This window comes from Cucurbita maxima, unplaced genomic scaffold (genome assembly GCF_002738345.1).
Source record: "Cucurbita maxima cultivar Rimu unplaced genomic scaffold, Cmax_1.0 Cma_Scf00053, whole genome shotgun sequence".
NCBI lineage: Eukaryota > Viridiplantae > Streptophyta > Magnoliopsida > Cucurbitales > Cucurbitaceae > Cucurbita > Cucurbita maxima.
The window spans coordinates 347,867-357,432 of record NW_019272069.1 but is presented as its reverse complement, the minus strand read 5'-3'; the positions used below and the strand labels follow the sequence as shown (position 1 = coordinate 357,432).

Sequence of the window (9,566 nt, the reverse complement as noted above, 5' to 3'; positions counted from 1 at the left end):
TTTTTTTTTTTTTTTTTTTTTTTTTTTTTTTTTTTTTTTTTTTTTTTTTTTTTTGTTAGAGTTAATTTAAATTTCCCGATCCCACTTTCTTTTATTATTTTTTTATTTTCTTAATCTAGATTAAACTATTAAACTTTTTTTTTTAATCTTTATTCTAATTTTTTTCATGAATTATTTAAGAAAATTACAACGAGTCCATGTGAACGATTATATTGATGGGTCATCATAATTGTTGGATGATGAAAGTCTCACATCAGCTAATTTAGGCAATGGTCATAAGTTTATAATCTATGAATACACTCTCCATTATTATGAGGCCTTTTGAGGAGGCCCAAAGCAAAGCCATGAGAGCTTATGAAACCTTGAGGGAAAACGTGAAAGAGAAAGCCTAAAGATACAATATTATTCGAGCTAGACAATAAGTTGTATATCAACGAGGACAGTGAGCCCCGAAGAGAGGAATGAGTGTCAGCGATGACGCTATGCCCAAAGAGGAGAGAACTGTGAGATCTCACATCAATTATAGAGAGAAAATAGTGTCTAAGGACGCTGGCCCCCCAAAGTGAGGTGTAGAGGTCTACCATCCAAAAGAGTGGTCATATCGACATTCTCTAAAGGTCTCCCGTCCAAAAGAGTGGTCATACCGACATTCTCTTAACTAGGTTAGGTGCGCTTTTACAAAAGAAGGGAGACAAAAACCAAAAAAAAAAAAAAAAAAAAATTGATTCTTTTTTGATTTGAAAAGATTCTCAATTTAATTTTACTCGTTTATACATTGAACGTTCATGATTCCCACCTAGTAATTTCAATGCATTTTCTATGAAGAGAAACTCTTCTTTATAAATCAAACCCTCTTCCTACCTCTCTCCATCCTCCATCTTCTTCCTTCAAACACTTCTTCATCTCCTCATTATCTCTCATTCTTAAGCTTTCCCAACAACAAAAATGGCGGTAAGAACAAAGAATCAGTTCATTTCCCTTCTTCCATTTCTCCTTCTCCAAGCTTTTTCAAGTACTAACAGTTTATGGGTCACTTTTTAATCCACAGAAAGTGGTGCTCAAAGTGGAAATGAGCGATTCAAAGACAAAGAAGAAGGTTTTGAGTGCGGTTTCTGGGCTTTCAGGTACTCAACATAGTAGAAACAAGCTTGTTCTGTCATATATGGTTGATATACTCATGTGGGGTTTGGCTAAAACTTGTAGGCATTGTGTCGATGGCAACCGACACGAAGGAGAACAAAATTACCGTGATTGGAACCACCGACCCGATTGAGATTGTTAAGAAAGTAAGAAAGATTTGGCCCTCCGCTTACATTATCAGCGTTGGCCCAGAGAAAGAAGAACCGAAGAAAGTAGAGCCAAAGAAACAAGTTCCGCCGACACCCAAAATCGAGCAGATTGATTGGGCTAAGGCTTGCATAGCCTTACAGTCTTGCCCCACGCCTCATTACTATTATTCATGTGAAGAACAATACAATCCAAATGCTTGTGTTATCTCTTGAATCCAAGGATTGTTTTCGACTTTTTTTTAAATATTTTACGAAGAAATATACGAGATTTCATATTCGTGATAAATGTGATTGTTCTTCAGTTTTATGTTAATATTCACGTGGTGGTATGATATTGGTTTAGTGTAAGTGGATAAATTCATATTTCTAGCAAATTTTATCATTTAGATTATGAAACCGACCATAATATACCAATTATTTTAAGGACTAACATTTTTAGAGACCGAAAGATCATTAATAGATGTCTACCGGTATAGATATTATTAAATTAATATAAATATGTATATATACTATAATAGATTTTTTTTTTTTTTAATAATTCCTCCAAATTAGATTTGTTCGAGCAAGTGGGCCGAAGTGCAAATTTAGGCCCATTTTAATTTTATTGGAGGCCCAAGGTGGGTGATAGACATATGGGCCTCCCAAGAATAAGAAAAACCCTAATCACTCTTCCTAATACCCCAAAACACAGTTGAAGAATTTCAACTATAAATCTTCGCCATTTCCTTAAATTGGGGTTTTGTTCGTCTTCGGCCGTCGCCTTCACCGTTCCAGCTCCAGGGAGAGAGAGGAGAAGGTTGCATTAGGAAGAGATGAAGACGATCCTCTCATCGGAAACCATGGATATCCCCGAAGGGGTGAAGATCAAGGTGAACGCCAAAATCATCGAGGTCGAAGGCCCTCGGGGGAAACTTATTCGCAATTTCAAGCATCTGAATCTGGATTTCCAGATGAGCACTGAAGAGGAAACCGGAAAAAAGAAGCTCAAGATCGATGCCTGGTTTGGCTCCAGGAAAACTTCTGCTGCCATTCGCACTGCCCTTAGCCATGTTGAGAATCTCATCACTGGTGTTACCAAGGGGTATCGTTACAAGATGCGATTTGTCTATGCTCACTTTCCGATCAATGCTAGCATCACCAATACCAACAAGTCCATCGAGATCCGTAACTTTCTTGGCGAGAAGAAGGTATAACTCTTTTTCTCTCTCTCGCGCTTTTTCCATAATTTGCACTACCTGGATGTTATTCTGGTGTCTGGATTCATATTTATTACTGCGTTTTCATCTTACGTTAATTGAATGTCGAATGATCAAGGCTTAACCGTTTGTGATTCGTTGAGCATTAAGATAAAATTTCAGTGAGTATATATTTATTTATTTTTTAGGAACGGAGTAGTTTTTCTTTTTAGATTGTCTTGACATGATTTCATGATTCTTCATCAGGGATATAGGTTAGCTTCGTTTCTGAGAATCCTTTTAAATAGTCTTTAACTGTGTCATTATGTAAGAAAATTTCTTTGATGAAATTTATTACAGGGACATTTTTTGGTCGATTTTTTTGAAGAGTGTAAATAAACAAGGCACCATTAATAGTAATGAAAAATGTTACTAAGAATCTTGAAGCAACCAGGACCCAGCAACTCAAATTTCTATATACAAGAAAAATCCACAACCCAATTGCTAGATTAGAGAACTAAACAAGCCAATAGCCTTCAGCTTAAACATAAGTCACCCTATACCCCTGGAAATAGAAACCAATACAATATAGAATGAGGCATTACCACTCACGACTACTTGGAAAATGCTAAATAATAAATTGGGCTAGCAGCAGATGGGTTGGACGACCCGTTCTGGATCACGACTACTTGGAAAATTCGAAGTAATGAACAATTGAAAACTGTGTTCTATAAAAAAAACTTGGAAACTGGGAAGTTGAGATGGATGTCAAGAGCAATAAGGGGGAGATGCTGAGAGGGAAAGATGACAGATTGTTGAGGAGAAAATGAGCGAGAAAGTGTTGTTCAAGTGTATTGAAAGGACGTAGATCACATTGAATACAGTCCTTTGATTATTTGATCCAAAGTCCCAACTATAATAATATTCAAACGAGTATCTAAACAGAACTGTGGGAAAAACCCTCTTTAATTAATTTAATAATTCTTTGTAAAAATGCATATACTGCTTTTTGAGAGGACTTGTATCAATCAGTAATTTCTGTAGCTTAGTTTCTTCCTGCATATATCTTCTATTATCCCGGATTCGGCTATTTGTATGATGCAATGTGATGTTTTCATTTTCTTTGTGCAATAGGTGCGAAAAGTAGACATGCTTGATGGAGTATCTATTGTTCGATCTGAGAAGGTTAAGGATGAGTTGGTCTTGGATGGTAACGACATTGAGCTTGTATCTCGGTCTGCTGCCTTGATAAACCAGGTCGCGTTCTCACCCATGCCTCTTTTGATTGATTATTGCTCGCAAAACATGTGCCTAGGCATTGTTGGTTCTATACATTAAAATTTTTTCTTTTTTTCTGGGTGACAGAAATGCCATGTGAAGAACAAAGATATCCGGAAGTTCCTTGATGGTATTTATGTCAGCGAAAAAGGAACTGTTGTTGAAGAGGAGTGTTGACTTGGGTAGTTTTGTTCAACCATGCTTTGGCTTTTGGTGATAGTTTCTTCTTATATATTTATATTTAATTCGTAGACAGATTAATGAGACAAAAAACTTATCTTAGACAAATTCACGAGATTTTAGTTCAAAGTTGATGTAACGGCGCATGGAGTAAATGTCAGTTAACGTTGTTTGGTTTGTTTCGGGATTTCGAGAAGACCTAATTTTGTTCCTCTCTTAGTGTTGAGTTAAGAATGCTGTCCATTTTCCAATATTTAGTCATTGGTGGTGTGGTGTGGGGAAGCCATTGTTGGTTGTTCCTCTCTTAATTGTTATCTTATATTGATGTTGAGTTATATTTTAGGGATGACTTTTGAACCTAGATTGTTAGCTAGTTCGACAATCATTTGATTTTTGAAAATTAAGTTTATAAATTTATATAATTCTTTGTTTAGAAAGATATTACAGAATATGTTGCCTCTTCACCATTATCTACTAGCTTTCCCACAAGTTTTCTTAGCAAAGGAAACCATACTCCAATTCCTAAGAAGCAAAGCTACTATTATCTCCTAGTTCTCCCAAACAAGCAGACCTCGAAGAGAAGATATCAATTATCATTCTTATATACTTCTCGAATACTTAGTATTGATAAAACGAGTATCTTTCGTTTATACATATAAGAAGTCCTTTTACTTCCTTCCCATTTTGTACAAACCCTAGTATAGATTGTATTATAGGTAGATTGACTCGATCAGATCTTACAACATTTGAGTATTAAAACTCTTGTAAAATAATAAATTCTGAGTAGATAATCAACCGAGATAAAATAATAAATTCTAAGCACATAATCAAAATAATAAATTCTTTAATGTATCGTATCATTTATCAATGACTAAATTAACTATAGATGATTTTTATTATTGGAGTTAACAATATGGATTAGTAGGAGGATAATCAATAGTTCGATCTTATTTTGTAAACGTATTTAATTTGGATTATAGTTCAATTTAGTTAGCTAAGTGTTTTAATATCTCTAACTACAATGTTATCTACTAATGGTATAAATATTAGAAATTGATAAAGTGTAATTAAACTATAAAATAATTTAAATGAAGATAATTATCATTTTTTTCTTTTATATTAGTTTAGATTTGGTGATTTGAAATGGGTTAAGATTTATTTATTTTTTTTTCAAATATTCTTAATTTGACTTATTATTATATTATAGTGCATGATATATTTTCTCTAATTCTGAAAGGTGTCTCATCATATCTAAATGTGACAGGTGTCTGATCACATAACAGACACTCCTTAAATATAAATTTTGAATTAGCAAAAACTTACCAAATTACTAAATTTAAACCAAGTCTAACGACATGAGTACATGACTAACATGCCGTGATTAAAAAAAGAATTATTTCAATTCATCGCATCCACTATAAATTATAACTTTGGTTCTTTCTATTAGTTTATATCAAACTTAGCTATTTCTATTAGTTTAGATTAATTTTGATATTTTTTATTAGTTTAGATTTGATGATTCTAAATTTAGTGTTTTGAAAAGCTTGAAATTTCATGGAATATTCGACTTATTTTAGTGCATGATATATTTTCTCTGGTTATGACAGGTGTCTAATCATATTTGACAAGTGTCTGATCAGAACAGACACCCCTTAAATGTAAATTTTGAATTAACAAAAACTTAAAATTACTTCACTTAAACCAAATCTAATTACATGATTATATGACTAAAGTCATTCTGTGATTAAGAAAAGTATTATTTCAGTTCAATCCGCCCCCACGGTTGCCGGAATTATGGTGGTCGCCGCCTCCTAATCTCATCAAACCCAGCAAAGATTTCATCTCTCACCATCAAGTTTGGAATCAGAATATCGTCGTAATCATCATCGCTATCGATCGCCATATCCTCAAACATCTCTCCCTCTTTCTCGTCTCCTCCGCCATAGTCATCGTTGAACGGTGTCATCGGAGAATCAGCCGGTGAAGAACCAGAGCCCACCAGAGCCGTGGTGGTCAGAGATGGATTGGGATCTCCAGTGGGGTTTTTGTTGGTGACGGAGGAGAGTGACCTGTTCCGAGAACTTCCGGCGAGGAAATTCCGGTGAGTCGGACGTGGATGAATGTGTTCGCCGGTGTAAGTGATGATGAAAGAATTGGGATCGGCGTTGCTCCGTTCAACTTGCTTTCTGGCCCCACACCCTTTTGAGCTGCTGCAACGGTAATAGTTTCTGTGATCATCAATTCAAATCATGGGAGGAGAAAGTAAGAATTTTCCCGAGAAACAAACAGAAAATAGAAAAGATTTTTTTTTATTTTTTGACCATTTATTTATTTAATTTAATTTTGGTATTTTTTATTAGTTTAGATTTGATGATTTTAAATTTAGTGTTTTGAAAAGCTTGAAATTTCAGGAAATATTCGACTTATTTTAGTGCATGATATATTTTCTCTGATTATGACAGGTGTCTAATCATATTTGACAAGTGTTTGATCAGAACAGACACCCCTTAAATGTAAATTTTGAATTAACAAAAACTTAACATTACTTCACTTAAACCAAATCTAATTACATGATTATATGACTAAAGTCATTCTGTGATTAAGAAAAGTATTATTTCAGTTCAATCCGCCCCCACGGTTGCCGGAATTATGGTGGTCGCCGCCTCCTAATCTCATCAAACCCAGCAAAGATTTCATCTCTCACCATCAAGTTTGGAATCAGAATATCGTCGTAATCATCATCGCTATCGATCGCCATATCCTCAAACATCTCTCCCTCTTTCTCGTCTCCTCCGCCATAGTCATCGTTGAACGGTGTCATCGGAGAATCAGCCGGTGAAGAACCAGAGCCCACCAGAGCCGTGGTGGTCAGAGATGGATTGGGATCTCCAGTGGGGTTTTTGTTGGTGACGGAGGAGAGTGACCTGTTCCGAGAACTTCCGGCGAGGAAATTCCGGTGAGTCGGACGTGGATGAATGTGTTCGCCGGTGTAAGTGATGATGAAAGAATTGGGATCGGCGTTGCTCCGTTCAACTTGCTTTCTGGCCCCACACCCTTTTGAGCTGCTGCAACGGTAATAGTTTCTGTGATCATCAATTCAAATCATGGGAGGAGAAAGTAAGAATTTTCCCGAGAAACAAACAGAAAATAGAAAAGATTTTTTTTTATTTTTTGACCATTTATTTATTTAATTTAATTTTGGTATTTTTTATTAGTTTAGATTTGATGATTTTAAATTTAGTGTTTTGAAAAGCTTGAAATTTCAGGAAATATTCGACTTATTTTAGTGCATGATATATTTTCTCTGATTATGACAGGTGTCTAATCATATTTGACAAGTGTTTGATCAGAACAGACACCCCTTAAATGTAAATTTTGAATTAACAAAAACTTAACATTACTTCACTTAAACCAAATCTAATTACATGATTATATGACTAAAGTCATTCTGTGATTAAGAAAAGTATTATTTCAGTTCAATCCGCCCCCACGGTTGCCGGAATTATGGTGGTCGCCGCCTCCTAATCTCATCAAACCCAGCAAAGATTTCATCTCTCACCATCAAGTTTGGAATCAGAATATCGTCGTAATCATCATCGCTATCGATCGCCATATCCTCAAACATCTCTCCCTCTTTCTCGTCTCCTCCGCCATAGTCATCGTTGAACGGTGTCATCGGAGAATCAGCCGGTGAAGAACCAGAGCCCACCAGAGCAGTGGTGGTCAGAGATGGATTGGGATCTCCAGTGGGGTTTTTGTTGGTGACGGAGGAGAGTGACCTGTTCCGTGAACTTCCGGCGAGGAAATTCCGGTGAGTCGGACGTGGATGAATGTGTTCGCCGGTGTAAGTGATGATGAAAGAATCGGGATCGGCGTTGCTCCGTTCAACTTGCTTTCTGGCCCCACACCCTTTTGAGCTGCTGCAACGGTAATAGTTTCTGTGATCATCAATTCAAATCATGGGAGGAGAAAGTAAGAATTTTCCCGAGAAACAAACAGAAAATAGAAAAGATTTTTTTTTATTTTTTGACCATTTATTTATTTAATTTAATTTTGGTATTTTTTATTAGTTTAGATTTGATGATTTTAAATTTAGTGTTTTGAAAAGCTTGAAATTTCAGGAAATATTCGACTTATTTTAGTGCATGATATATTTTCTCTGATTATGACAGGTGTCTAATCATATTTGACAAGTGTTTGATCAGAACAGACACCCCTTAAATGTAAATTTTGAATTAACAAAAACTTAACATTACTTCACTTAAACCAAATCTAATTACATGATTATATGACTAAAGTCATTCTGTGATTAAGAAAAGTATTATTTCAGTTCAATCCGCCCCCACGGTTGCCGGAATTATGGTGGTCGCCGCCTCCTAATCTCATCAAACCCAGCAAAGATTTCATCTCTCACCATCAAGTTTGGAATCAGAATATCGTCGTAATCATCATCGCTATCGATCGCCATATCCTCAAACATCTCTCCCTCTTTCTCGTCTCCTCCGCCATAGTCATCGTTGAACGGTGTCATCGGAGAATCAGCCGGTGAAGAACCAGAGCCCACCAGAGCAGTGGTGGTCAGAGATGGATTGGGATCTCCAGTGGGGTTTTTGTTGGTGACGGAGGAGAGTGACCTGTTCCGTGAACTTCCGGCGAGGAAATTCCGGTGAGTCGGACGTGGATGAATGTGTTCGCCGGTGTAAGTGATGATGAAAGAATCGGGATCGGCGTTGCTCCGTTCAACTTGCTTTCTGGCCCCACACCCTTTTGAGCTGCTGCAACGGTAATAGTTTCTGTGATCATCAATTCAAATCATGGGAGGAGAAAGTAAGAATTTTCCCGAGAAACAAACAGAAAATAGAAAAGAAATTTTTTTATTTTTTGACCATTTATTTATTTAATTTATTTCATGATTATTAATAATCTATTTTAAATACCTTGGATATGGAGATCCTTTAATGGGCTTTTGCCCATACTTACGCCAAGCCCACATGTCTGTTGAGAGATTATCTGCAGTAACATGGCATACAGTTCTCTTCTGTTGATTTTTTCTGTAATTTTTTTTTAATTATAAAAAAAATTCCCAATTATTACCCAAAAAAATAAATCAACACAAAAATTCAATTAAATTTCTTGCCTTTTTCTCGATTTAGGTATGTTAGATTGCACCATTGGCGAATTTGGGAATTCCGGCGGGAACGAAGGCTGGATTTGGTGGTGGTGATGGTTCTGCAGCGCCGCCGCCGTCTCTGCCGCCTCCACAGGATCCGGCTGCGGCAGAAAGGGTGTAATTTCCTCTTGAAAGTAACGGTTTGTGGTGGCGGTGGGAATTTCCGGCGCGATGGTGACGGCGGCGGTGATGGAGTTGGGAAGAAAACAGATAGCTTGGTGTAATTCATCGAAGCCGTCGTGTTGTTGTTGGGGTTGAAGTATGTCGGGAAAGGAGAATGCGACGTCGTTTGGATCGTCGTTGAATGTTAAAGAGGCGAGACAAGACAAGTCGGTTTCTGTGGCGGCGGTGGCAGTTGGGGTTGTCCTGTAAGCTGCTGAATTGCAGCTCCGGACGACGGCGGAGAGATCCCAGTCATTGTTTCCGGCCGCCATGGATGGAGGTTAAACACAAATTGAAATTAAAATTTTTAAA

The 9,566-nt window shown here is 36.8% G+C and overlaps 6 protein-coding genes across 7 annotated transcripts; 2 read left to right on the top strand and 4 right to left on the bottom strand.

Annotated features, from left to right (window-relative positions):
- The first annotated feature begins 832 nt into the window (after nt 1-832).
- On the top strand, nt 833-1,631 carry LOC111471568 (heavy metal-associated isoprenylated plant protein 39-like). The gene is made up of 3 exons (XM_023117302.1): nt 833-951; nt 1,049-1,124; nt 1,204-1,631. Exons 1-3 carry the CDS (start codon nt 946-948, stop codon nt 1,500-1,502), a joined length of 381 nt encoding a protein of 126 aa, XP_022973070.1. The 5' UTR covers nt 833-945; the 3' UTR covers nt 1,503-1,631.
- A 372-nt stretch (nt 1,632-2,003) lies between these two features.
- LOC111471564 (60S ribosomal protein L9-like) lies at nt 2,004-4,230 on the top strand. The gene is made up of 3 exons (XM_023117295.1): nt 2,004-2,476; nt 3,599-3,721; nt 3,830-4,230. Exons 1-3 carry the CDS (start codon nt 2,102-2,104, stop codon nt 3,917-3,919), a joined length of 588 nt encoding a protein of 195 aa, XP_022973063.1. The 5' UTR covers nt 2,004-2,101; the 3' UTR covers nt 3,920-4,230.
- Nucleotides 4,231-5,579: 1,349 nt separating this feature from the next.
- LOC111471486 (probable WRKY transcription factor 27) lies at nt 5,580-6,396 on the bottom strand. Its single transcript, XM_023117192.1, has 2 exons — nt 6,383-6,396; nt 5,580-6,150 (listed from the first exon to the last, which is right to left on the bottom strand). The coding sequence occupies exons 1-2, from the start codon at nt 6,394-6,396 to the stop codon at nt 5,715-5,717; spliced, it is 450 nt and encodes a 149-aa protein (XP_022972960.1). The 3' UTR covers nt 5,580-5,714.
- A 77-nt stretch (nt 6,397-6,473) lies between these two features.
- On the bottom strand, nt 6,474-7,251 carry LOC111471484 (probable WRKY transcription factor 27). Its single transcript, XM_023117191.1, has 2 exons — nt 7,238-7,251; nt 6,474-7,005 (listed from the first exon to the last, which is right to left on the bottom strand). Exons 1-2 carry the CDS (start codon nt 7,249-7,251, stop codon nt 6,570-6,572), a joined length of 450 nt encoding a protein of 149 aa, XP_022972959.1. The 3' UTR covers nt 6,474-6,569.
- Nucleotides 7,252-7,328: 77 nt separating this feature from the next.
- LOC111471483 (probable WRKY transcription factor 27) lies at nt 7,329-7,874 on the bottom strand (the record flags this gene model as incomplete). Its single annotated transcript, XM_023117190.1, has 1 exon — nt 7,329-7,874. A coding segment is annotated over one exon (450 nt), but the record flags the coding sequence as incomplete, so codon positions are not given.
- A 309-nt stretch (nt 7,875-8,183) lies between these two features.
- Nucleotides 8,184-9,566, bottom strand: LOC111471554 (probable WRKY transcription factor 27). Of its 2 annotated transcripts, none has more exons than XM_023117281.1 (3): nt 9,060-9,566; nt 8,860-8,973; nt 8,184-8,715 (listed from the first exon to the last, which is right to left on the bottom strand). In XM_023117281.1, the coding sequence occupies exons 1-3, from the start codon at nt 9,524-9,526 to the stop codon at nt 8,280-8,282; spliced, it is 1,017 nt and encodes a 338-aa protein (XP_022973049.1). In that variant the 5' UTR covers nt 9,527-9,566; the 3' UTR covers nt 8,184-8,279. The 2 variants fall into 2 exon arrangements, with proteins under 2 accessions (XP_022973049.1, XP_022973050.1); XM_023117282.1 differs by having other exon boundaries at nt 8,184-8,697.

Bases quoted from the DNA above. Each gene is read 5' to 3' on its own strand.
- LOC111471554 (XM_023117281.1), bottom strand. From the start codon at position 9,526: ATGGCGGCCGGAAACAATGACTGGGATCTCTCCGCCGTCGTCCGGAGC. The intron at 8,974-9,059 runs GCAAGAAATTTA...AAAAAATTACAG, and splicing joins ATACCTAAATCGAGAAAAAG to AAAAAATCAACAGAAGAGAA. The intron at 8,716-8,859 runs GTATTTAAAATA...TGATGATCACAG, and splicing joins AAAGGATCTCCATATCCAAG to AAACTATTACCGTTGCAGCA.
- LOC111471568 (XM_023117302.1), top strand. The intron at 1,125-1,203 runs GTACTCAACATA...TAAAACTTGTAG, and splicing joins TGCGGTTTCTGGGCTTTCAG to GCATTGTGTCGATGGCAACC.
- LOC111471564 (XM_023117295.1), top strand. From the start codon at position 2,102: ATGAAGACGATCCTCTCATCGGAAACCATGGATATCCCCGAAGGGGTG. The intron at 2,477-3,598 runs GTATAACTCTTT...TTTGTGCAATAG, and splicing joins ACTTTCTTGGCGAGAAGAAG to GTGCGAAAAGTAGACATGCT. The intron at 3,722-3,829 runs GTCGCGTTCTCA...TCTGGGTGACAG, and splicing joins CTGCTGCCTTGATAAACCAG to AAATGCCATGTGAAGAACAA.